We start from the raw sequence: 26,265 nt of genomic DNA on the forward strand, positions 1-26,265 counted from the left end.
CTTTGTAGATTTTCCAGCACAATCACCAAAAACGAGAGACCTAATCAGGGCAACAGAGCAGCTGCATCCCTCAGCCAAGGACACCCTGGAACTGACAAGTTTTAGGGATGTAATAAATCAATATGCGGACGTGTGTCTGTGTGTGCATTGCTAACTGGGCTAAACACCCGAGGATTGTATATCCTGGAGCTGAACTATCTTGGTTATAATACCAAAAATCACACCTACAGGTCAAAAAGAGCCCGGCCAGGTGAAGAGCCTGCCCCTGAGCAGGGGTAGGAGTTGGCTGGGGTGACATAACTTGTATGGGAATTAATAACCCATTGTAAGAGAGGGGCTGGACTTGGAGAGTTACTAATTCTGAATTCTGTGCATAAATAATGCTAGTAAAAGTCCAGTGGATGTGCTGGATTTGTGGGACACCACCAAGCACCCACCCAGGCTTGGGCTCTTCTGAAGGTATTTCATTCTCCCTGAAGTATTTCATTATTGGTTTGTTGCACACTGAGTAACAAATCCGATTTTGGGGACAAACAGTGCAAATGTGCTCATCTGAGGTGTCAGGGCTCCCCAGGTCACAGCCCACTCCACACCAGCCCAGCTCTCAGCAAGGTGCCTTTATTTACAACACAGGTGAGTGCAAATGGAAACCGCCAGGGAAGAGGCAGGGAACGCTGGCACTTCACAGCTTATAAAGCTATAAAGACACTCTACAAACAAAGAGGCCAATGCTGTGATTTGGGGCTGGGTAAATACTGTAACAGGATCCCTTTGGGGCTGCTCAGACACCCTTAGAACCACGTGGGTTCCAGTTTTGGGGAGCAGGGGGGAGCACTGGGATAGTGGGAATGGGAACAGGAATAGGGGGAGCACTGGGATAGTGGGAATGGGAACAGAGGGGAGCTGCTGAAGCCAGGCAGAAAACTCTCCTCAGTCCCCAGATTCTCCCAAAGCTGCCAGAGAAGGATGTGCAAAGCGCCCTGGCTGGTGAATGTCATCCCTGGTAACAACCAGCACACCTTGCCCAGCTCCAACTCTGTCCATCTAACGTAGAAAAAGGATTCCAAGGACGCTTGTTGTACCAGCTGAGACCTCACTGCTCAGTCTTCCTTCTCAGGGTGCCAGGGAGAGTCTCAGGGGATGAAACCAGGGCAGGTTTAAACCAAAGGCACGTTGTGGTTTCCAAGGTGCAGGAGTGCATCTGCTCAAACACCTCCCAGCCCCTGTCCAGTCAATCTTGGTACTTCCAGAGAAGCTCCCATTCCACAGGTGAGAAGATGAAGGAGAAGTTCTTTGTTCATGGGGCAGGATCCTCCTGCTGTGCCTCACTGAAGGGAACTCACAGCTCATGTAAAGTCACCCTCTTTCCATGCAAAACTTTCAGGTTGAGCAGAGCCCCACACGGGCAGCGTGGGGCGTCTGTAATCCAGCTTTGTTCTAACACCCCAAATTACAAGCTTTCACCAGCTGCTTTGGAAGCACCTGAGAAGAAAGATGGTAAGAAAAGCAAACATCCATTACTCAGGGTCATTGTCAAAAGGCAAAATAATAGAGGCAACTGCTGACCTCAGAACCTGTGGGTAAAATTTGTGCTGACACGTTTAAGCAAAGACAATGAATGTGGAGACAGTGCCAGACTTCCTGATGCAATTTTAAAACAATAAAGGCTAAAGTAATCAAAAAGCAGATTTCAAACTGACAAAAGGGGAGTAATTCATTCCTCTTCATCTGCAAAGCAGGAATGCCATGGAAAGCAGCAACAATGGCTTTCCTACAAAGGCTCCTCAGCACCAGGGTGGAGGAATCTCTTGTACATTAAGAGGCTGTGATTGTTCAGAGATTGTTCAGCTGTCCCTGAAGGATCCTCAACAGCAAAGTGTGACTGTGGCCTCAGTTCTGACTGTGAACAGCAGGGAAGTACCCGAGGGAATGTCTTGGAGAGTCCACAGGAGCACTGAGACATTAATTAGAGAAGGTTTGGATGGATACCTGCATTGTGCACACCAGCAAAGACCTTTAATCTTCCAAAGGAATGGATTCCTTCTTTTCCCCCATCTTCAGGCTCTCCTTTTCTTTACTGTTATAAAAATGGGAGGAAACAAAAGAGAAAAGAAGCCCAAATGAGTGTCAGGCAGAGCAGCAGGATGTCCTGAGTCACACACAGCACACCCAAGGCGACATGGTGAGTGTGCCACACCAGTGGTGACCACAGCTCAGGGGACAGTGTGGTCATCTCCCCTCCACCATCACAGCAGCTGTGTCCCTCTGAGTGAGGAGCCACTGAGAAGGGCAAGAGCCAGATGAGGGCTCCAGAGCTGGCCCATCCTGGGACTCTGTTCTGCTTGCAGACAGCCAATTATCCCTAATTGGGCTGGCAGTTTTGCATTGTGGATGCTCCATGCAGGGTCCAAGCTAAGAATTCAGGAAGGCCATGGATGTAAAGGCCAAGGATTCAGGAGGGCCATGGGGATAAACTGGCCAAGGATTCAGGAAGGCCATGGAGATGAATTGGCCAAGAAGTCAGGAGGGCCATGGGGGATAAACTGGCCAAGAATTCAGGAGGGCCATGGGGATAAACTGGCCATGAATTCAGGAAGGCCATGGAGATGAACTGGCCAAGGAATTCAGGAGGGCCATGGAGATGAACTGGCCAAGGAATCAGGAGGGCCATGGACATGAACTGCCCAGGCTGTCCCAGGAGCCCCCCTGCCCTCCCTCACCGCTCGCTGTCCGCCGCCTCTGCCGCCTCCGCCCTCCTGTCTCGCGCCTTCCTGCGGTGCTGCCGGCAGATGATCACGGCTGTCACCACGATGATCATCAGCCCAGAGGCAGAGCCGATGGCCACGGCCAGGAAATGGATTTCTGAGAAGCTCACTGCGTGGGGAGAGACAAGGGAATGAAACAGAGGGACGCACAGGGGGAGCGAGGCTGGGATGCTCTGTGTGTGAATGAAACCTTTCCTCAGGCTCCTCTTCTCCCCTCATGCTTTCTGCTTGTGAAAATCACTTGTTTTTAAAATGTTAAAAGTTTAATAGTAATAAAATGGTTATGAAAATAGTAATACAATTAGAGTAATAATATTTTGGACCATTAGGATTAGGACAATATGAGACAATAAAAACAAAGGGTTATGGACAGTCTGGGTCCCTCTTTCTGGGCAAAATAAGCCAGAAAAAGGACCCACATTAACAGAGGATTAACCCTTAAAAGCAACAGCCTGTTGCATATTCATGCAGCTCATCCATGCTGCATAAATTCCATTCAAACACAGGATTCTGTCTGGCTAGTGTCAGCTTCTTCCTCTGAATCCTGACAGCATCTTTAGGGCTGAGCAAGGCAGGAAGAAGTTCATTTCTTCTATAAGGGAGCAATAAATTCTCTTTCTCTGAAAGACTGAGGTGTCCTGTGGCTGCTGTCTCAGTGTGAGTACCTCATTTCTCCCTTTCAAAAAGTCTTACACAGCATCATTTCTATTGTAACATTATAACCTGAAACTATATATAACCTAAAACTTATAACCTAATAATACCTAATAACCTTATAACATTAACTTATAACCTAACATTATAACCTAAAACGATATACAACCTAAAACTTATAACCTAATAATACCTAATAACCTTATAACATTAACTTATAACCTAACATTGTAACCTAAAACTATATTTAACACACTACTTAAGAAAATTAACACAGCGTCACTTTCTAACACAACACATATAATATTCATTTTAATATTTGTGACAAGCCAATCATAAAGTACGCATTTTTCACAACTTACAACCCCTTTTCTCCCACGGTTTTCCCAGAAGGTCACTCTGCTAAAACCCACAGGACTCTGGGGGGTTTTTGGCCTCTCACCTTTCTGCACAACCCGGAGCCGCACCTCCCCGATGGTGCCATAGACGTCTGGCCAGTTTGTCACCTGGCAGGTGAAGGTCCCGTTGTCACTGGGCTTCAGGTTCCAGACCATGATGGAGACGTCGTGGCGCTCAATGTTCCCATCCCAGGTGACTCGGTCCTTAAACCTTCCCGAGGGGGGCTGGTAGGGCTCCTTCAGGTAGTAAAATACCTGCAAAAGTCACAGATGGTAAAATACCTGCAAAAGTCACAGGAACACCCAATGGCCTGGGCTGGAAGGGACCTGGGAGATTCCTGAAGTCTCACCAGCTGCAGGATGTCACCAAAAACAGGGCTCAACTGTGGCTGAGCAGGTCCAGCTTTGTAAAGCCACAAATATTTTAACCTGACCACCCAAAACTAAACATGAGAGTGTTTTTTAGGCAAGGACTATAAACAGGACTCAGATTAATCACTGCAAGTGACGAAAGCTCAGATGTACTTGTGGGTTTGGGGTGTGTCTGTATCCATTTACTGCTCACCCAGTGTTGGGTTTTGGGGTGAGAGGAACCCCTGGAATGGAGCACAGGGGTCTCACTGCTCACCCAGCTCTGGGTTTTGGGGTGAGAGGAACCCCTAGAAGGGAGCACAGGGGTCTCACTGCTCACCCAGCTCTGGGTTTTGGGGTGAGAGGAACCCCTAGAAGGGAGCACAGGGGTCTCACTCACCGGCTCGTGGGCGCTCAGGTCCTCGGGCTGGAAGTTCCAGCTCACGGACAGCTGCTGGCTCACGGGGCTGCTGCTGGAGAAGGTGCATTTCAGCCGCTGGTTGGTGCCGTTCACTGCCACCACCTCCTTGGCAGTGTGAACTTCCACTGCTGCCGCCAGCCACAGCGCTGCAGGGCAAACACGGGGGGAAATCAGTGTCAGAGTGAGCTCATCCCTGCTCTTGTCGCCTTTGGATCCCCGGGAGCCTTATCTGCGCTGGCAAGGCATGGCCTGAGTGGCTCAGGCATTCCAAAGGGGGTGATCCTGCCGGTTTATTCAGAAAAACCCATTCAAACTGGACTGAACTCACCCAATAATTGCTGTTTCCCATGCCAGAACTTCCCTTTCTACACTTTCTACTCCCTTTCTACACTTTCTACACTTTCTCCTCAGCCTCGTGCACACCACAGTGGAACTGATCCTACAGGTATATCCAGAGCCAGTTTTAGAGGCTTTATAAAGCTGGGCAGCTGCAGGTTAATTCAGTCAGGCCGAGAGGAAATCCTCAAGGAAAACGTGGATTTGTTTTTCCAAGAAACATCACCACAACCACCATGGCCGCTGCTTTAAAAATAAGTGAGCATCGAGGGAACGATGCTCTCCTGGAAGAGGGATAACCAGCAGGAGGGAGAGCATGGAAAGGAAAGGAGGAGAGTGAAAAATAAGAAAAAATAATGGTTTGCTAGTGAAGGAAATAGAAAATATTAATATCCTGTCACATTAAGAAGATAACTCAACCCAGTGTGATTCAAGCAAAAAACCAAAAAGCTTTTCTAGGGTTTTAAAATATAGCTTCAAAATAAAGATGTATTTGGAAGTAATTCATGACTAAATACTTCCTTCCAAATAATTCCTTATCTCAAAGGGAAAAATACTTGAATGCCAAAGCACTGAAAGCATTCCCACATGAAAAACCTCATTGGCAGAGATCACGTTGCTCATACACGGATTCGGTGCCAAATCTTTTCGTTTTAAACTCATTGGAAAGAACTAAGCGAGAAATAAGAATATAATACTTTTTTTCAAGCCAGATTACATCCATGTGCTGATGCATTTAGGAAAGGAGGATATGTTTTGTTAAAATCCAGTTGTTTTGATATAAACCAGTGAAAATTCAGGTGAGTTTCGTGTCAGTCTGGAACCTTTGCTGTGTAAAGGATCTGAGGCCGGAGCTCCTGGACAATCCCCGACTGTTTAGGAACAATGGTAGCACAAAAAAAAAAAAAAAAAAAAAAGAAAGAAAGAAAGGCTGGGTGTAAAGTTCAGATTCCCGGCAGGAGAGAAAAAGACTTTGAAAGCGGAGGTGAGGAGGAAATCAGCGGAGGAGATCGGTGCTTTCCTCCCGAATACGCCCAAACCTGTTGGGGAAGAAACGCAACCGCTTCGTGCCACTTCCAGCGAACCCCGCGCAGGAAGAATGGCAGCAGGGACGGGGAAAAGCCTCAGCCTTGGGGGTAATTTCAGTAATTTCAGGGATCGGAAGAGGGGAGCGAGGGCAGCACGGCCGGGACAGGTTTCCTTCCTTACCTCGGAGCTGCGCCCCAAGGACGAGCGCAGCGCGCAGCCAGGCGCGCATCGGGGACACAAATCCGGGCTGCAAAGGCAAATCCGCTTGGGGGAAAAGATGAGCTTCTCGAAGTGTTCCCAGCACAACGGGGCAGGTTCCTTGCCCCCAGCCCGGCCTGTGGCTGGGGACGGTGAGCGCTCCCTGCCCGAGTCACGGCGCGCTCCTTGCCAAGGTGTGCCCGGCCCCTCCTCGCTGGCTCCTGCCGTAAATCAGCGATTCCCAAGGTAAGATTAATTTCTTCTCCCTCCCATATTGCCCTGCTCTTTGGTGTTGCAATCATTCCTCCTCCCAGCCGCCGCCCGAAACCACTCCCCTTTTGTGGGAGGTAAAAGAAGATTTGCCTGGAGGTGTTCATAGGTGGCTCGAAGGAATGAGGGCCATTTGTTCGGAAAAACAAAAAACTGCAAACGATCCTAAAAAGAGCAGCCCAAAACTGACAATCCGTGGCCGCACTGCGGGCCCTCACCCAGAGGATGGAAACGTCCCACCGAACACAGACACCCACCCGAAAGGGATTTGAATGTTCCTTGGTTGTAGCCAAGGATTGGAACCCTGGTGCTGGGGAAGTTCTGGGAAAAATCAGGTGGCAAATGGGCCCAGCCCGGCCATAAGTGAGAAATTCCGTGGGACATGAAATATTCCGCAGTCGGCACGTGGCTGTTGTGAGAGTGAAACCAATCAGAGCCTGTGTGTTGGCAAAATGAGAATGTTTACACTCGAGGGCCATAAATCACTGGAGCGGCAGTGTTTGTGTCTGGTTCATCATCCGTCCCACAAGTCATCCCAGGTCACCGCTTCCACTTGTGCCTGGGGCCGATTTCCCTTGCAGGGGTGCAAAGGGAGGGTACCCCAACCTCGGGGTGTTTGAGGGTTCACTTCAGCGATTTGGCGATGGAAAAACAGCGCTGAGGCCGTCAGCTCCCTGGGCTGTCCCCAGAACAGAGCCGGGAATCCCGTGTGTGCTAACATACCCCTGCTAACGCCTCCGGGACACCAAGGATCTCCATTTTCCTGGAGTGATTTGGGACACCAAGGATCTCCATTTTCATGGAGTGATTTGGGACACCAAGGGTCTCCATTTTCCCGGAATGATTCGGTCCCGCGTTAGCCCTCCATCACTTCACGTCCCCAGATTCCCACTCAGTTACAGTTCCAGCACATCGCCTCCTTTTGTTTCCTCGCCACTGTGAATATTTATCACTCCGGGGCTTTGTTCGGGGTGTGTTTAATGTTTAGCAGCCAATTTGCTGCCACTTCCTAGTCCTGTTTCTGCACAGGGCTGGGAACAGCCCCTTTGCCTGCAGACTTTTGTTAATCTTTATCTTTTAACAAAACACGTGGACTCCAACTTTTAAGAGCAGACCACGTCCCTGGCACACTCACCAGTAACCTGAATTCTCTGATGTTCTACTCGGAAACATAAATAAGGGAAAGAAAGGCCTGACAAAGAGAGCACCGCAACAAAGGAAATGGGGCACAGCAGCACCCCCCTGTCCCTTTGGAGCCTTTACAGGTACTCTGCATCTGCGCTTCATCCTAAGGCAGCCGGGCCAGGAGCCCCCTCTAGCGGGGCCAGCCGCGGCCACGGCAGCGCCCGAGCGGGAGAACATCCCAAAAATGCGGCTGGAACAGGGGCTGAGTGCAGGGGATGTGTTACAGACGTGTTTCATGGAAAATCCTTTCTTTAGGATTTTTTCTCTTGAGAAGCCTCAAGAACAAAATGTAAACAATAACCATCTGTTGCTGTAGAATGCAGCAAGTGTATCTTTGATTAGTTTCATGTAGTTGTTTGTAATTAGTAGCTAATCACACTCTAGCTGTGTCTCTCTAGTTGGAGACAAGATTTTGTAATCATTCTATTTTTCTCTTTTGCTTTCAAGTTTTCTAATAAAATCTTTTCTTATATTCTTTTAGTTTAGTTTTAATATGTATAATAAAATAATAAATCAAGCTTTTTAAAGTATAGAGTCAACATTCTGGTCTCTTCCCTCATCCTGGGAGCCCTGTGAACACCACCATGGGGATGGGCAGGGAGCCGCAGCCTCGGCTCTGTGCCCGTGCAGGACTCTGGGTGCTCAGCTTTGGGGGCAGCTCCTGCTCCCCTCATTCCAGCCTGCCAGTGCCTGAAGGGAGCTGCAGGAGGATGGAGAGGGGCTCTTGGCAGCAGCTCTGGGGTGGAACAAGGGGGAATGGGCTCACACTGCCAGAGGGCAGGGCAGGATGGGATATTGGGAATTAGGAGTTGTTCCTGGCAGGGTGGGCAGGCCCTGGCACAGGGTGCCCAGAGCACCCCTGGATCCCTGGCAGTGCCCAAGGCCGGGCTGGGTGGGGTTTGGAGCACCCTGGGACAGTGAAGGTGTTCCTCACGGCAGGGATGGATGGGATATTGAGAATTAGGAATTGTTCCTGTGAGGGTGGGCAGGCCCTGGCACAGCTGTGGCTGCCCCTGGATCCCTGGCAGTGCCCACGGCCAGGCTGGACAAGGCTGGGAGCACCGTGGGACAGTGAGGGTGTCCTTCATGGCAGGGGTGGCATGGGATGGGCCTTATGGTCCCTTCCCACCAAACCACGCTGGGATTCCACGTGAAGTCCTTTGCAGCACTTGGAGCTTCTCAGACTCTCACTTTGAGGAGCTGTTGGGAAGGGCCTGGTGGCCAATCTGATTCCAGCCCGTTTCTCTCTCCTCGCCTCCCAGGGCAGTCCTGAGCCTGCAGAGCTGGTGCAGAGCAGAGCAGCCACCCCTGGCTGCCGGTGACGTCCCATGAAGACATTTTGAGCCTCCGCACTTCCTGACCTGGGCTTATTTCACGTGTGTGCCTCTGCCCCGGCTGCTCTGGAACGAGTGAGTGCCCCAGCCCTGCTCGGGTGGGCAACAATTCTGGGAAAAGCAATCCTGGGCTTCTTTCTAGGAAAGCCACCGTGTTCTTTCCTGCCACGGCCATGGCAGTCTGATGTGGTGGAGAGCAGCAGCAGCAGCAGGAGGAACATGAGGATGAGGTTCGAGCAGTGCCTGCCCCTCCTGGGGCTCCTGCTCTGTGCAGGTGAGTCCCCAAACTTCAGGCAGCTGGGTTATAGCTGTGTGATCTGTAAGGTTCCACACTCCTAATTTTGGGGCTTTTATCCTTTATCCGTGCACTTTTCTCAAAGCTTGGTGATCCTGGGTGATTCAGGCTTGGTGGGACATCAGGGGTGGGGTGGCAGCTGGGGTGCCCCCTGGTTTAGGATGAAGAGCAGAGTACCTGGAAAGGCTCTAAAGAACCCAGTAATGAGGAGAGATGAGTGTACAGGATAATCCATTAAGAGTTGTTACCAGACTCCAGCTACTCTGCCCAAGTGCTGCGAGTACCAACTTTGTGAAGATAGAAAATGTGGTTTATCAATGGCCTGTTCTTTTTCCACATTTACATTTGTCTCTGTAAAATAAAAACCATCAGGTCACCTTCTCTCCAGCCAAGTCCGCTATGGAATTAAAATCTGCAATCACTTATTCAAATCTGCAGTCGCTTATTTACGTTACTTTTTGCAAAAGGACAAATGTCTTTAAAGGAAATCACGACTGTGATTCACACCTCCTAAAACTCTTTCTTTAATATTCCAGCTCCAGAGCCTCTCATGGAGCAAGTTGTTTCCTACAAGGCAGAAAAACCACACAGATAAACAGTTTTACAGCCTGAAACCAACGTCAGGCTCCCACTCTTGCAGAGGTTCTTACCAGGATTTTCCAGCAGTGTTTGCTCCACGATAATAAAGCAGAATTTCTGGGTTTGCATCTTGCAATAACAACGTTTTTTCTGAACTGGGTTGGAAAATGATTCAAGTTTCCATTCTGTGTTAGGCTGTGTTGAAAATGGCTTCCAAGTTCAGAACAACATCCTGTCTCACCAGCAGAATATTTCTGATGCCTTCAGCATGAATGTGGGATTGTAAACATCTCTTTCAAGCTGATTCAGAAAGGATGTCCTGGGAGTAGGAAAGGTGTGTGATAGCTCAAGTTCAATTATTTAACATTTCTTATTCCTTTTTTTTGCAGTTGGCACCACAGCTCAGCTGGGTAAGTGTATTTTACTGCCATCCTTATCTATTTATCATGCTAAAACCCCCAAATATGCCTCAAAAGTGAGGACTAAAAGTCAAATAGAAAGATTTGAATTTTGTAAATATTGCAGGATAGGAAAAAATCACTGTTCCTTAATTGACAGTGGTCTTACTGATTGGAGGAATTGGTCCCTAATTATTACCAGTGCTGGGCATTTCCAGCACTGTGAGGCAATGACGAGATGATTTTTTAACACTCTTTGTTTTCTGTTTTGCAGATGAAGAACTGGAGGGTAAGTTAACTTTACCAGCATTCTCTAGTATTTCGCGGGGTATAAAAACTGTGGCAGACTAAAAACCAGGTGGAAATATCTCACTTTTGCCCTTGCTTTCCTTTCTCATTGGTGCGTCCTCCCAAGAGGAATTCCTGGTGGAGATTTCTGGCACCACGGTGACCATCACGTGTCCCTTGGACGACGACGACAACATCCAGTGGGAGCTGTCTGGGAAAACCCAGGACACCAAGGAGAGGAAGTTCATTATAAAGGACCACGACAGCTCCCCTGCCAACCTCAGCTGCTCCTTGGGTAACGTGAAGCGTCAGCTGTACCTGAATGCCAAAGGTGAGCGCTGCCCCCTCACCTGGTTTGGGGCTGACTCTGGGTTTCCAGTGGGGTGGGTGAATGTGGTGCTGCTGAGGCCAGTCCCAGAGCCCATTTTGGGCAAATCCTCCCTCCCTGTTTGCCCTTTTCCCCTTCCCAGCTGCCCATAGCCCCGTGCCAGGCTGGGCTCTCCTGGTTCTGAGCATCCCCTGCCCTCATCCCTGCAGTTTGTGCCACTTGTGAGGAGCTGGACGCCCTGATCGTGGCAGGGATCATCACTGCAGACCTCCTCATCACCCTGGGCATGCTGATCCTGGTCTATTACTTCAGCAAGGGCAGGAAGGGACGAGCCAGCTCTGCTGGGGACAGCCGGCCGCGAGGTGAGAGCCACTGCAGGCACCCCTGCTGCCTGTGCCACCCTCTGGGCACCCAGGTGTGGTATTTTTGAGGTCCTCAGATGGAGGAGCAAGGAAATGGTGTATCTGACTCCATGGTTTTAGAAGGCTGATTTATTATGATATTAATATATTAATTATGTTAATTATATTAATTACATTAATTATATTACGTTGTACATTACATTAATTATATTATGTTGTATATTATATTATATTATATTATATTATATTATATTATGCTATACTAAAACTAAACTAAAGAATAGAGAAAGGATACAGACAGAAGGCTACAAAGAATGATAATGAAATCTTGTGGCTCTCTCTTCAGAGTCTGACACAGCTTAGCACTGATTGGCCATTAATAAAAACAATTCACGTGTTGGATAAACAATCTCCAGCCACATTGCAAAGCAGCAAAACGCAGGAGAAGCCAATGAGATAATTATTGTTTCCTTTTTCCCTGAGGCTTCTCAGCTTCCCAGGAGAGAAATCCTGGGCAAGGGGATTTTTCAGAAAATGTGATGGTGACACCCAGGGAAACCCTCATTGCATCCTCTGCTCCCCATGAGCTTCCAGGCAGTGCTCCTGCATCCCAGGGGTGTTCTCCAGGTGTTCTCTGGGCAGGGATGGGCTGGCTGCTGCAATGGAACCCATTTCCCAGGCCGCTGTGCTGGAGCCAGCCCTGCAGCTGTATGTATTCTGAGCTCTTCAGGAGCTCAGAATGAATCCATGGAGGTTGATCTGTGGTGTGCCTGGCCCTGGGATCAGCCTGGAGGCCCCTCATGGCAGGGACTCACCCTCTCTGTGCCTCTGTTTCAGGTCCGAAGATGCAGCGGCCTCCCCCTGTCCCCAACCCGGACTATGAGGTGAGGACAGTCCCTTTCCATGCTGCTGCTGGGGAGGGACAGCCAGGTCATCCATCCCTGACGGAGCATCCAGCCAAGCTCCCAGATTTCCTGGCAGGAAAAGGGAAAAAGGTGCTGGGGGTGCAGCCCCTTTCCCTGGTGCTGCCACGGGGATTTATTTGGGGGCAGAGCTGCAGCTCCCTGGGCACTGCCCCTGCTCTGCTGTGCTTTTCTCCATGCCCTGTGTGGGCTTAGTGAGGGCTCCTTAGAGCTGGTGCTATGGAAGAATGATGAGGAGGACTCCATCTTATCAGAATGCTAATTAATTACTTTATTATACTGCATTATTCTATACATCTAAAACTGAACCTGCCAAGCATTCAACTCTGCACACACTGCACAGAATCTCGTGACTGTCGCCCTCAGTCCTGACACACACACACACCTGGCCTTGACAGTCCAAGGAAACAAAACACCATCACTGTGGGGAAACAATCTCCACATTGCTTTCTGCTATTGCACATTCTACTATTGCATTCTACTTTGGCACAAAAACAGGCACAGCAAATGAGATAAGAATAATCTTGGGAAGAATTGTGCCTTGCTTTTGTCTGTGAAATGTGGGGCTACACGCTAGGCCCTGACAGGCCATGGAAAGAAAACGCCATCACCGTGGGGAAACAATCTCCACATTGCATTCTACTTTGGCACAAAAACAGGCACAGCAAATGAGATGAGAATAATCTTGGGAGGAATTGTGCCCTGCTTTTCTCTGTGAGGGGAAGTGTGGGGCTCCAGCTCCTGACCCAGGATCTCATGTCTCCCCACAGCCCATCCGGAAGGGGCAGCGGGAGGTGTATGCAGGCCTGGCCCCCAGGGCCATCTGAAACTGCTCTGATGGCAGCCTGGACCAGCAGCTCGGGGTGAAATGCTTCTGCCCACCTTGTCCCAGCTCTCTGCAGCTCTGCTGAGCCTCTGGTGTTCTGGCCACAGGACAGGGATGGGCTGTCCCACCCTGGGGTGTGCTTGGGTTTGCCAGCCCGGAGCAGAAATGAGCACATTGGCACGAGATTTCCTTCTCATTAAAGGACTGCAGCCTCACTGGGCCTCCCTGGTCTCCTTTTCCCCTCAAACGTCCCTCTGCTCCTGCTGCTTTCCCCTCAGGTTTAATGTCTGCCCTGAGTGCCCCCACTTGGTTCTGGTGTTCCCTGGGCTGAGAACGGATCCTCCTCAGAGGGATTTGCCTCTGACCTTTTCCTTCAGGCTTAATATCTACCCTGAGTGCCCTCACTTGGTTCTGGTGTTCCTTGGGCTGAGTATGGATCTTTTGCAGGGGGGTTTGCCTCTGACCTGGTCCCGCTCTCCCCTTCCCAGCCTGCCCTATTGCAGCAGTGCTGCTCACAGAAGGTGACAGCGTGGCCCTGTGTGGGTTTGGGGTTCTGGGGCTGGTTGGTGCTGTGTGTATCTCGCCATCTCCCCGCCGGGGTGTGGGGCCTGCTGTGGTGAGGGAGCCCAGCTGCGCTCTAAACCGCATCCTGGAGCTGCTGGGGCGCAGCTCAACGCCCCCAGCCCTGCTCTGCTGCTGCTTCCTCTGCTCAGGGCTGCCTCAGCCAGGCTTCGAGCTCAAACAGGCACCAAAACAACCCACGGGCCCCTCTTCACTGCTGCACCCCCACTTTGGGGTTTACTGCCTGCAGGGCTGCAAATTTCCTCATCCTTTCAGGGTGAGGTGATGCTGGCTGGCCCTGTTGGTGTCTGTGTGCTGTTTTGGGGGCTCAGAGCACATGAGCTGTTTCTGCTTGGGGCTGGGGAGTGGAGACCTGGCATTGCCATCCCAAATCCCATCCTGTGTACCTTCCCAGTGACCAGACCCCATCCCTGTGAACCTTACAAGACACCAGATCCCATCCTTGTGCACCTTCCCAGTGACCAGACCCCATCCCTTTGCCCTTCCCAGTGCCCAGACCCCATCCCTGTGCCCTTCCCCAGGAGCTGCACACAGCAGATGGAGCAGGGAGCCCGTGGGACAGGCTCATCTTTATTGGCATTAATACAGAAGTGCAAGAGGTGTGCAGTGGGCACAGGGCTGCAGGCAGCCCACCCTGGAGGGACTCCAAGCAAAGCCAGCACGCTGATGAAGACAGTCCCAGAGTCTTCCTCCTCACCTGCGCGCACGGGCGGGAGCCAGCCGGCTGTACTGATCCTCCTCCCGCTCTCCCAGGGGCTGCCAGGGGGAAAAAGGGGACATGAACCCAAACTGCACCTGCCAAACCCTGGGAGGGTGAGCTGGGTCAGCCTTGGGCAAGATTCTCTCCACGCTGAGAGGCTGAAGGTGCACACACACACACAGGGGAGCTGAAGGTGTCCCGAAACACACACAGGAGTGCTGAAGGTGTCTCCAAACACACACAGGGGTGCTAGTGGTGTCCCCACACACAGGGGTGCCCCCACACTCACCTGGTAGAGCTCATTGGAGATCAGGTTCTGCTTGTCAGAGGCTGAAGGAAAAAAGAAGAACAAGCTCAGAGACCAGGGGAGCCTTGGGCAATGTGGGGAACATTTCCAAACAAACCCAAGAGCTGGCTGCAGCCCCCAGGAGTGCCACACAGAGCTCCCAGGGGTGCCAGGCACAGCCCCCGGGCTGTCCCCATCCCTCACCTCGCGAAGTGTGTCCCCTGTCATGGCCACTGATGCAGTACACGGCCACTGCCAGGAGCAGCGTGGCCACCAGGTCGGCGACGACGATGCCCGAGATGGTGGGAGCGTCCACCTCGATGCAGTTCTGGCACACTGCAAACCCAAAAGGACACAAACACTGAGGGCAGGGCCAGCTCTGCCAGTGCAACAGAGCCCAGCTGGCTTTGCTGTGGGATGCCCGTGTCCCCCACAGCAGTGCAGGGCAGAGGAGCAGGTCGTGGCACTGAACTGCAGGGCTCTCACAGTGACACCACACGCAGAGGAACCGCTGGAGACACTCCCAGATGAGGGGAAATTCTCTCAAGGCTTGGCTTGGGGGAACACTCCGAGCAGCCCTGGCTCTGGCAAGGCAGCAGTGAACACTTACTGCGGTAGTGCACCTGCAGGCTGCTCCTCTGGCCTCCTGTCTCACACGTGTAGAGGCCTCTGGGGTCGTCATAAACCCCGCTCAGGTCCAGCTGTGCCTCGTGCCCAACAGGGCTCCCATCTCTCCACCATGTGATGTTCTTGCCTTGGCTCCTCACACACTCCAGGAACACCTTCCCGCTGAATTCCTTCACGAATATCTGCCCTGTGCAAGGAGAAGGGAGCAGAGAGCTTCACCTCTGAGTGATGACAGCAGGGCAGAGCTCGGAGTTCCTTCCTGGGCAGGAAGAATCACATCAGGCTGTCCCAAAAGAGCTCTGGCCAAACTCCCCCATCCTCCTGCACCGATTCCTTTTTCCCCATGGACATTCCAAACCTTCCCTGCTGGAAAAGGGAAGGTTTGGAACGTCACCAAGCTCTGGGGTTCCTTCCCACCATGTCCAGGCACCACAGCGAGTGTTCGGCCACTGACCCCACACCCCCGGACTCACCTCGGACCCCCCAGCTGGCCAGGGCCAGGCTGGCCAGCAGTGCCCAGGCACTCAGAGCCTTTCCCCCCAGCATGGCACGGCGGTGGTGGCTCTGTCCCCGCTCCGGGACGTGGGGACAGCTGTCACCACGAGGCACCTCCCGCCCGGGCTGCGTCAGGCACCGGATGCCGGGGGCTGATCCTCCCTCCCCCGGCAAGAATGGATGGGGGCTCGGTGCCTGCCTCCTCATCCCAGCACCCACAGAACCCTCTGAGCCCCGATCTCCCTGTCCCCCTGCAGCCATGGACATTCACTGATGGATCCCCCAGCCAGGAAACACTGCAGAGCTGGGGAATTCCCGGAATTTCCACATCCCCTGCAGCCACTGGTCCCCCATAGCCACAGACCCCGGCATCCACTGGTCCCCCATAGCCACGGACCCTCAGCATCCACGGCTGTCCCCTGCAAGCCATAGACCCTCAGCATTCAGTGAGACTTAGACTCCAGCAGCCACCGGTCACGCCATCCACAGATTCCCCGGCATCTCCGTGTCCCCATAACCGCGGTCCTCAATCCCCATGGGATCTCCGTGTCCCTATAACCGCGGTCCCTGCTCCCTCTCATCTCCGGGTGTCACCATAACGGCGGTCCTCTCTCCCCCCCCCATCTCCAGGTGTTCCCATAACGGCGGTTCCCGCTCCCCGGTATCTCCGTGTCCCCATAACCGCGGTCCCCGATCCCCATGGGATCTCTGGTTGTCTCCATAACCGCGGTCCCCTCTCCTCCCCCCATGTCCGGCTGTCCCCGGTCAGTCTCGAACCCGCGGCCTCCCGATCGAGCTCCGCGCCGCAGTCCCGTGTCCCTCGCGGCCGCCGTAGGGCGCGCAGCCATGGCGGCGCGGGCGGGCTCGCTCGTGGCGGCCGTGCTGGCGCACTCGGGCCGGCTGGACAAGGAGCACCTGGGGGCCCGCGTCGGGCGCCTCTCCCGCCGCGTCGAGGAGCTCAAGGCAAGGGACGGGGAACGGAGGGGGCGCGGGGAGAGACAGGGAGCCGGCGCTGTGGCGAAACCGGTCGTGACTGGGTGTCCAGCTGTGTGTCACTCGGGTGTCCAGATGTCCAGCTCTGGGTCAGCTGGATCGGGGTGTCCAGCCCTGGATTATTTCGGGTTCCGAGCCCTGGTTTGGGCCGGGTGTCCAGCCCTGGGTCAGCTGGATTGGGGTGCCCAGCCTTGGTTCAGCCTCGGGTGTCCAGCCCTGGTTCGTCCCGGGGTGCCCAGCCCTGCTCAGGGGTGTCCCAGCCCTCTCCATCCCGCAGTGCCCTAGCCCTGGTCAGAGATGTCCCAGCCCTGCTCAGGGGTGTCCCAGCCCCCTCCATCCTGCGGTGCCCCCGCCCTGCCCTCTCACGCTGTCCCTGTGTCACTGAGGTGACGCTGTCCCTTTGCTCGCTGTCCTCAGGGAGAGGTGTGCACCATGATCAACAAGAAGTACAGCGAGTTCCTGCCCAGCATGCAGAGCGCAGAGGACCTGGTGGCGCAGGTGGAGGGGCTGTCCAACAACATCGACCTGCTCAAGGCGGGCATCGAGAACGAGGTGACTCCCAGGGACATCCTGCTCCATTTCAGCCCAAATCTGGAGCCCCCACCCCACCGTGGGGTGCTTGGTCACAGCCCCAAACCTGTCTGAGCTCAGGGAGTGTCTGGACAACACTTTCATGATGGGATTTGGGGGTTTGTGGCAGGACTCGATGATCCCGTCCAGCTCAGGGATTCTGTGATTCTCTGGCTGGGATCCCTGGGTGATATCAGCCCTAAAGAATGGCTTGAGGTGACACCAGTGTGCACGTTAAGAGCTGTCATTAAGGGGTTGTCACTCCTGTATGGGTGGAAAAGTGTGTCACAGTGTCCTTCAGAGAGAAGGACCAGCCTTGGCTGGGGCAGGGGGTGGGACACAGGAATAAAAAGGATGGAGTTTTTTCCTCCTCACCAAATCATTCTATGCACAGAAATAAATGATAAGTGAAATTTAAGAGGAAAATGTGTGTGCTAACCAATGCTGTCAGTGAACTGAGAACTTCTGTTGTTTTAGGTCCAGCGAGATCTAAACGTGGCTGTTGCTGAGTTCACAGAGCTGAAGCAGCAGCTGGAGAGGGACACGCTGGTCCTGAGTGTCCTGAAAAAGCTGCAGGAGGTGAGGAGGGGGAGCAGAATAATCCTGCTCCTCAGTGTGAGCATTGTTCTGGGCTTCTGATTTCAATGAGTGTCTCACAGGTTTAGTGAGTGTCTGTAACTCACAGATGTAGGAGTGTCTGTAGCTCACAGGTCTGGGAGTGTCTGTAGTTTAGAGGTTTGGGTGAGGGTGTAGCTCACAGGTCTGGGGGTGTCTGCAGTAGCAGAGCTGCAGTGACACCCCCTGTGTGTGTTCCCCTTTGCAGTTTGACACAACTATCAAGGAGTGCAGCTCTGCCCTGCAGGAGAAGCAGTACGTGGCAGCAGCTCAGCAGCTGGAGAAGGTAGCAGTGCCCCTGGCAGGGGGGTGGGTTCCAGGGGATGCTTTCCCTGGCAGGGCAGTGCCCACCTGAGCTGTGTCTGCTCTCCCCAGGCACGGAGCAGCCTCAGGAGCCTGGAGTCCCGCAGGGGCTTTGAACTGAAGATCCTGAAGGCCCTGGGCACAGAGCTCACAGTGCAGACACAGAACATGATCTACCACCTCGGGGAGGAGTGGCAGAAGCTCATTGTGTGGAAGCTTCCCCCTTCCAAAGGTGCTCACAGGGGTTTTTTCACTCTTTCTGCCCCACTGAAGTTCTCGCCTGCAGGGTGGGACACGCAGTGGAGCTGTTGGGCTGAGGGGGCTGAAGGAGCTCTGGGGAGGGTGGATCTGCTTCTGCAGTGCCCTGTGGCAGTTCTGAATGTGCTTTGTGTGCAGGGAGCAGCGGCCTGGAGGCCCTGGTGCTCTCGGAGCTGCACTTGCACACGGTGCCACCCCAGGACGAGGACACTGCTGTGCCCCCCGTGGCTGCTGTGCTGCAGGCCCTGGCTGTCCTGGGAGAGCTGCACTCCAAGCTCAAAGACTTTGGTAAGGCAGACCCCAGGAACAGCCCCAGTAGCTCGGGAGGATACTTCAGGCTTGTTTTAACATGGATAGTGAGGCACACTTCACTCCAGCAGGACACTGGGAAACTCCTTCCTCTCCTGGCTTGTGTTTCCCACTGAGGTGAATGCTGTAGCTCTTATTAATAGGAAAATATTTATCCCATTATCCACCTGGAATTATTTCTCCTTTCCTGACAATTCAGTGTATTTCTGATCTGTGTCTGTGTGGTTTCATAGCCTGGTGCTTGAAGAGTTTTACCTCATTGGTAATTCCCTGATAGAGCTGATCAAGGGATTATTCCTCCCACTTCTTGCAGTTTTTAAATCTAGAACAGTCAGGGCTGGACCTCACTGGAGCCATCTGCTGTTGGAAAACCTCTGTTTTTCTCTTTCCTCAGGCCACTTGTTGCTGCAGTACATCCTGAAGCCTCTGATCTCACACCCGTCTCTGGAGCCAGTCCCAGAGGAGCAGCCAGATGTGTTCATCCTGAGGTTCAGGTCCCAGGAGCTTGCTCTGGACGAGTCCTCTCCCATGGAGGTGTTTGAGAAGATCAAGCTGGTGTTTGAAGTTCTGCACAAATACCTGCTAAGTATGCAGTTCTTCTCTTCTGGAGTTAGTTATCATCAGTACCTTGTTCATTTAATGGGAGTTTTCTAGAATATCTGATTGTTAATCAGAATTATGGGAGAGGTAAATGGAGGAAAGGCTTTTGAGCTGATGGAGGGCCTGGCCCAGAAAGCAGCTGTGTTAAAATCCATTTTTCTTTTCTGGGATGCAGATGTGCCTCTGGAGCAGCCTGGGGAAGGCAGAGTCAGCCTGGCAGAGCTGCTGGGGGAGCTCATCTGGGAGGAGCTCTCAGACTGCCTCATCCACAACTGCCTGGTGAACTCCATCCCAACCAACAGCAGCAAACTGGAGCAGTACAAAGAGGTGGGTCCCAAAAACCCTCCCAGGTTTGAACACAGAGCCCAGGCACTCCAGTGGGATGGCATTCCAGTGGTTAATGCCCTCCAAAACCTCCTTCATCCTTTGCTTTCAGCCTTTATACCCAATTTAACTTTGTTCCCTGATTTTTGGGGGCTGTGCTAACATAGAACACATCTGCTCTCCTCAGGTGATCGAATCCACAGAGGAGTTTGAGAAGGCCCTGAAGAAGATGCAGTTTCTGAAGGAAGACACAACTGCCCTGCTGAAATACGCCTGCAACGTGGATTCCCACTTTGCCAACAAGAAGTGCCAGGATGTGATCATGGCAGCCAGGAACCTGATGACCTCAGAAATACACAACACTGTCAAGGTGACTGGGGATGCCTCACACAGTTGTTCCATGTGGAAAACAATCTCTAAATATTTTTTAACAGTGCTGCAGTGTTGTGTTTATCTTGAGTCTTAAACCTCTGCCATTGAGTGCTTTTTAGTTTTGCAGATTCTCCTTTCAGAGCTCCGAGTTCTGTTACCCTATCTCTCTGTTTCCCTTAGATCACACCTGATTCCAGCATAGCCCTCCCAGAGCTCCCTGATCCTGGCTCAGGAGACCACATGAAGCTGCCCAGAGCCTGCAGCCCGGTGCCCAATGGCACAGTGAGTGTGGGCACTGAGGGCAGGCTGAGCCCCCTGACGCTGTGCCTGCCCTGCTGCCGCATCAGCTGCTCCGTGCAGCAGCTCGTGGAGCTGGCTTACCACACCCTGCTGGAGGCCACAGCCAGCACTGACCTCTGGTAGGGATTGCTTGGCGTTCCTCAGTCAGCATCACTTATCAGAGCAGTTTATTTATTGTGTGCCAGCCCCTAGCAACGCCCAGCACCTGGGAATAGATTTAAGGAACTTGAAAAATTGGACTCAGGCATTGCTCTTGTTTTGGCTGGAGGATGTATCCGTGGGTTTGGGCAGGAGGCTGACACTGCTGCAGGCTGTTCCTTCAGGTTTTTAGAAAAATCAGTTGTTCAGAAAAATCAGTTGTTTAGAAAAATCAAACCCATCTCTTTTTGCCAAAACCAAGTGCTGGCCTTGGTGTGAGCAGAGTTGTTTGTGCTGATGAAAACAAAGAGCTCCAGGCTGCAGCTGGCAGGGCTCTTGGGGATAAACAAACAAGATCCACATAAACTTAACTTTAACCAGAGCCCTGAAGCAGGAGAGTTGCCCAGGTAACAGCTGCCCTCGAGGGGCAGGGACAGTGTCCCTGGGTAATCCTGCCCACCTGGAGGGACAGGGACAGTGTCCCCTTTGTTCTGGGCTTTCATGGATCTCCCTTCCACACTGACCCTCAAGGTCAGCACAGCCTTTGAGAGTTTTCCAGAGTGTTGACAGTGCTGTCATTGATCCTGACAATCCCCTCTTTGTGCCAGTGCTTCACTGCTCCTAAAACCTTGTTGTGGGCCAGGCTGAGGGTCAGCTGGGAGCAGGACATCAGTGCCAGGCTGCCATGAGCCCTGTTTGGGCAGGCTGAGGGTGAGCTATGGGCAGGACATTAATTCCAGGCTGCCATGAGCCCTGTTTGGGCAGGCTGAGGGTGAGCTGTGGGCAGGACATCAGTGCCAGGCTGACATGAGCCCTCTTTCCCTTGCAGCTGTGTGCAGCTCTTTGACTGTGTCAGGAACATCTTCCAGCTCTTCTATGAGGTGGTGCCCACATACCACAGGTGAGTGTGTCCACATTTCCTGTTCTGAGGGGGAATAGTGCTGTTGGAACAGTCCCACTACAGCTCCATCAGCAAAAATCAATGACTCAATCTCTAACTAAGACTTGCCTGTGCAAAGCAGGTGCTGGAGAGTTTCTGTGTTGGCAGTCTGTGATCAGGGGTGTGGGTGAAGTTCTCACACAGCTGTAATTGTTTCCAGACATAACTTTGACCTCAGATCTGATGCACAGATTTTTCAGGATGTTTTTCATGTGAAAAAAGGAGCAACAGTGAAGATGGAAAGTTCACAATCCTGTCAGAGACCTTCTCTCCCCTTTCCTCTCTGTGACTTTGCTCTAAGAAAATACATTCCTGTTTGAAAGGCCATGGCTGGAAACTGTGGGATAACACAGGGTTCAAGTGCCTCAGTGCCATTTCAGACTCTTTCCCTGCCAGTTCCTGTGGGGTTTGTGAGATTAAATGTTTTCACTCTGATGTCAGTCAGGCCTTGCCAGCACCAGACCGTGCGTTTCTCTAGGATAGACGCAATCATTTTTTTTAACAGAACCAGCTCTAAATAAACCCATTTCTCCTTTTCCCTTCTTGCTGGGCCAGGGAGAACCTGCAGAAGCTGCCCCAGCTGGCTGCCATCCACCACAACAACTGCATGTACATCGCCCACCACCTGCTGACCCTGGGCCACCAGTTCCGCTACCGCAGCACCGGCGTGCTCAGCAACGGGGCCGCCACCTTCGTGGACCTGGTGCCTGCCTTCAGGAGGCTGGGTAACTCCCCTGCCCCTTCCCCTCTCCAGAGGTGCTTGTGCCTCACCTGGGAGCTCACCCTGCTGGGTGCTTTCATGGGGGTTTGGCTGCTCACTCGGTGCGAGCAGTGGGTTGGTGGTGTTTGGACAAGTGGCACAAACATTTCTGAGTTAGGAGGTTTTGGTTCTTTGAAACCTGTATCTTCTTGTGAGCTTAGTCCCAAGAACAGCTCAGTATGCAGCAAGATGTGTTCTGGGATCTGCTGCTCAGTCCTTTGATATTTCCCTTAGTTATTCCACAGAAATAAATTCAGAGATGGGTTTGTGTGAGCTAACAGGAGCCATCCACAATTCCTTCTGCTGCTCTGCTTTTCTTCCAGCAGTGTTGTAGCAATGCAAGCTGCACAAGAGCTCACTGGTTAAACTGGCTCTGGGAGACTGTTTGGAGACTGGAAATTGATTAAAAATAAAACGTTGTAGCAAGTTCATTATTCAGCACTCGCAGTCATAAATAGGCAGAGCAAATTTAGTAATTGTTTAATTGCTTCTCTCTGCTTGTTTTGCTCCTAAAGGGATGGAGTGTTTTCTGGCCCAGATGCGAGTGCAGAAGGGAGAAATCCTGGAGAGGCTCTCGAGTGCCAGGAACTTTTCCAACATGGATGATGAGGAGAATTACTGTGCAGCAAATAAAGCCATAAAGCAGGTGAGGAAGGCAGAGAGAGAGCATCCCAGTGCCTGCAGGTATCCTGGGGAGGGTGCACTGTGGAATCTCAGCCCTTACAGCTGTGCAGCTGCTAAAAACCCTATTTTCTGACTGATGGTTTGGGGTTTTGTCCTGGGCTGTGTCTTTAGCAGGATTGCTCACAGTTCCTCCCCACCTGTACTCTCCTGATGCCCTGGTGCCTTTCCCAGGGTTCTGGTGTCACACTGAGCTGTTGTCTTGCAGGTGCTGCACCAGCTGAGGAGGCTGGGCATGGTGTGGCAGGATGTGCTCCCTGTGAACGTGTACTGCAAGGCCATGGGGGCCCTCCTGAACACAGCCCTGGCAGAGATTGTCACCAGGATTGCTGCCCTGGAGGTAACAGCCGTGGGGGTGCTGGGGACAGCGTTTGTCACCTCCAGGAACTCTCCCCACCATCGCATTTTAGGGGAGCAGTTCATTCACACAGAAATTACAGCCATGAATCCACAGGAAATCTTCACAATCCCAATTTTTCATTTCACTTGGCACTCCCAAAATAAGCCTCACTTAATCTCTGTTGATGTTCTCCCCATCCCAGGATATCTCTGCAGAGGATGCAGACAGGCTGTACTCACTCTGCAGGATCATGGTGGAGGAGGGACCCCAAGTTTTCACCCCTCTGCTTGAAGAGGACAAAAACAAGAAATACCAAGAGGAAGTTCCAGTCTATGTGCAGAAGTGGATGACATTCAAGGAGCTGATGATCATCCTGCAGGCCAACCTCCAAGAAATTGTGGATCAGTAGGTGTTTCCTTTCCAGCAGCTTCTCCAGCCTGTGCCAGGGAGCTGCAGTTCAGGGGAAGAGCAGGAACTTTCCTTTTCCTTTTCCTTTTCCTTTTCCTTTTCCTTTCCCTTTCCCTTTCCCTTTTCCTTTCCCTTTCCCTTTCCCTTTCCCTTTTCCTTTTCCTTTTCCTTTTCCTTTCCCTTTCCCTTTCCCTTTCCCTTTCCCTTTCCTTTCCAGAGGAAAGGGTCAGGATCAGCTGCTGGCACAGGTCCTTGGAGGCTTGCTGGAAGTGCCATTTCTGTGCAGATTGGTGCCATAAAGCTCTGCCTGTCTCCCCTGCAGGTGGGCAGATGGCAAGGGGCCTCTGGCAGAGGAGTTTTCAGCAGCTGAGGTGAAGAGTCTGATCCGAGCCTTGTTCCAGAACACAGACAGGAGAGCAGCAGCCCTGGCCAAGATCAAGTGACTCCAGTTTACACCTGCACCCTGTGGCACAGCAAGAGCAAACTGACACTTCCAAATACTCTTTTGATTTCACCTTTCTTATTTCTGCTGGCCTGGGAAACGTTGGGATTGGGTTGGTGCTTCCTGGAGCTTGCTCGGGGGAAGGAGCATTTCCTGCTCAGTGTTCTGTAACCTCATCTCAGGCTGGGCCCTTCCAGTGCTCAGCTGGGACTCTTCTATGCACTGCTGCATGTGGGAGCTGCAGCCCCTCCGTGGCCTCTGCTGTCCCCCAAAGCACACGTGGAACCCAGAGATTGGGGAGTTCCTGATGTCCCTCCAGGTGTGCCAGAGTTTCCCACCTCAGCTTCCCCTGAGACCTTCAGGGAGAGACACTTCAGAGGGAGTGGGGAAAGGAGATCCTGTGCTGGGTGACCACGGGTCAGGTCACAGGATTTCTCACAAAGTAGGAAAATTCTCTTCTTTCTCATGGAAAATATCCTCAAACTGATTTAGAGCTTTCCAGTGTCACTTTCCCAAGTGTAGAGGGCAGTTCAGCTCCATACTTTGTGTTGGGTGTGCACTGCACACCTCTGTGTCTTTCTGGTGTGTTTTCTGTCCTTCAGGAGTGATGAGAGAAATGCAAACCAAAATACAAAGGGAATGCAAGGTGCCCTCACAGCATGAAGTCCCAAAAGGCTGTTTGGCACTTGCATTGTTGTACATTTCTTTTAATTGAAAACCTCACTGAGCTCAGCCCAGAGACCAAGGTGCTGCCAATCCTTCCTGCCCTGTAGTGCTTAGAAGAGTTTCAGTCACAGTTTAATGTTTTAATTTGTTGTTTCCTGTTAATGTTTTAATCTGTTGTCTCCTGTTCTGTCCCACTCCTGTTCCCATTCCCAGGCATTTGTGCAGGGGCTGAGCCTTTCCTGTGTCCCCAGTCCTTGCAGAACCTTTGTGTTTTTGTTTTCCCACAACACCTCATGGGATCCCCTGTCCCTTCAGACACAGTCATCCAGAATGGTCTATTTTGAAAAACACTTCTCCCCCGTTGATTGCTCACAGAATTGGAATTTGCTATTTTCTTTAATAAACTATTTATACTGAGCACGTTTGGGAGTCTGTTTGGGTTAAGTGAGGCAGGAGGAGCCAGTCCTGGGCTGTTCCTCACTTGTGGGAAGGGCAGGATGCTGCTGTGTGCAGTCTGTCCTTTCCTGAATTCTAGTGGGTCTAAGAAAATCAGACTGGAAGAGCTGTCCCATGCAATAAAGGCATTTTCCCCCCACTCCTCCATCCCCGACAGCCACAGCTGCTGGCTCAGTGCTCCAGTGAAGCCCCAATGAGTTTTTAATGCTGTTTAACCAAAGGAACTCCCATGAATGTTTCATTACCTGTTCTGCAGTTTCAGGTGGGTTTGTTCTCCCTTTGAGCAGCACCAGCTGTGTTGTGGCACAAACCTGGTGTGTTTGCTGCTCTGAAAATGGGAGTTTGGGCTTGGTTTGGGTTTTTTTCCTCCAAGGTCCCTGTCTCATTTAGAGTTCAGGCCAGAAATGTCCCCCAAATCACCCCTGGCCCAGCTCCTGAGCCTTCCTGTGCCTGCGCTGCGCCCTGAGCCCCTGGAGCGCCCTGGCAGGACTGTAGATGGTGCTGGAGCTCCAGTGGGAGAGGAGGGAACAGCCCGGGCACAGAAGCCAGCCCCAGCATCCTGTGCCAGCCCTCCTGGGCACACAGGGACTCGCCAGGCTGCTCCTCCAGCCCGGGGCTGCTGCTGGGCACCTCCCGGGGCATCTCCCCTCCGAGATCTGCCAGAAACTGAACCTTTTCAGGGTGAAAAGAAGACAAAAAGTTAAGGGGTGTGAATGCCAAGACAGAGACATCTCCCAGCACAGCTCCTGGAGGATTTTCCTGCTCATCTTGGGCAGAGCAGCCCCCACTCCCTGCTCTCTCCCGGGGCAATTTCCCGGGTAATGATTATGGAGCTGAGAAGGCAATTTCAGCAAAACTGGTTTCTGCCTGGCAGGAATTGAATGGAGGCACTGCTATAACCTGCTACAATAATCTCTTTAAAAAGCAGCTGGCAATTTCCAGGCAATTCCCTGCAGGGATGTGCCAACCTCCTCAGAGGGCACAGGAGGAATGTCCTGACCCCTGTGATGCTGTGGCTGTGGTGGGGACACCTCAGTGCCCACCCTGAGCAGGCACTGCCACCTCCCTGTCACCTGGCACATCTGATGCCCTCTGTTGTGTTTCTGCAGAGCCAGGAGAGGGCTGGGCCCTGGCTTCTCATCCATCTGCCAATAAAGGGA

General features: G+C 52.3%; 4 protein-coding genes across 4 annotated transcripts; 2 read left to right on the plus strand and 2 right to left on the minus strand.

The window, feature by feature from the left end:
• Window positions 1-2,016: 2,016 nt before the first annotated feature.
• On the minus strand, window positions 2,017-7,253 carry MPZL2 (myelin protein zero like 2). The gene is made up of 6 exons (XM_054291403.1): window positions 7,146-7,253; window positions 6,135-6,201; window positions 4,569-4,735; window positions 3,862-4,072; window positions 2,721-2,874; window positions 2,017-2,077 (listed from the first exon to the last, which is right to left on the minus strand). Exons 1-6 carry the CDS (start codon window positions 7,251-7,253, stop codon window positions 2,017-2,019), a joined length of 768 nt encoding a protein of 255 aa, XP_054147378.1.
• Window positions 7,254-9,166: 1,913 nt separating this feature from the next.
• Window positions 9,167-12,960, plus strand: LOC128947228 (T-cell surface glycoprotein CD3 epsilon chain). Its single transcript, XM_054291457.1, has 7 exons — window positions 9,167-9,215; window positions 10,205-10,225; window positions 10,488-10,502; window positions 10,629-10,832; window positions 11,039-11,191; window positions 12,029-12,075; window positions 12,885-12,960. The coding sequence occupies exons 1-7, from the start codon at window positions 9,167-9,169 to the stop codon at window positions 12,939-12,941; spliced, it is 546 nt and encodes a 181-aa protein (XP_054147432.1). The 3' UTR covers window positions 12,942-12,960.
• Window positions 12,961-14,101: 1,141 nt separating this feature from the next.
• Window positions 14,102-15,709, minus strand: LOC128947227 (T-cell surface glycoprotein CD3 gamma chain-like). Its single transcript, XM_054291456.1, has 5 exons — window positions 15,609-15,709; window positions 15,119-15,322; window positions 14,713-14,844; window positions 14,512-14,552; window positions 14,102-14,278 (listed from the first exon to the last, which is right to left on the minus strand). The coding sequence occupies exons 1-5, from the start codon at window positions 15,679-15,681 to the stop codon at window positions 14,216-14,218; spliced, it is 513 nt and encodes a 170-aa protein (XP_054147431.1). The 5' UTR covers window positions 15,682-15,709; the 3' UTR covers window positions 14,102-14,215.
• Window positions 15,710-16,476: 767 nt separating this feature from the next.
• On the plus strand, window positions 16,477-24,705 carry ZW10 (zw10 kinetochore protein). The gene is made up of 16 exons (XM_054291446.1): window positions 16,477-16,593; window positions 17,041-17,175; window positions 17,671-17,772; window positions 18,017-18,094; window positions 18,184-18,343; window positions 18,508-18,657; window positions 19,073-19,264; window positions 19,454-19,605; window positions 19,790-19,972; window positions 20,155-20,393; window positions 21,242-21,313; window positions 21,908-22,077; window positions 22,628-22,758; window positions 23,002-23,133; window positions 23,336-23,538; window positions 23,864-24,705. Exons 1-16 carry the CDS (start codon window positions 16,477-16,479, stop codon window positions 23,982-23,984), a joined length of 2,337 nt encoding a protein of 778 aa, XP_054147421.1. The 3' UTR covers window positions 23,985-24,705.
• The last annotated feature ends 1,560 nt before the right edge of the window (window positions 24,706-26,265 follow it).

The sequence above is a fragment of the Melozone crissalis genome, unplaced genomic scaffold (genome assembly GCF_028551555.1).
Source record: "Melozone crissalis strain CALT ecotype California unplaced genomic scaffold, PUWL_Pcris_2 ptg000092l_1, whole genome shotgun sequence".
NCBI lineage: Eukaryota > Metazoa > Chordata > Aves > Passeriformes > Passerellidae > Melozone > Melozone crissalis.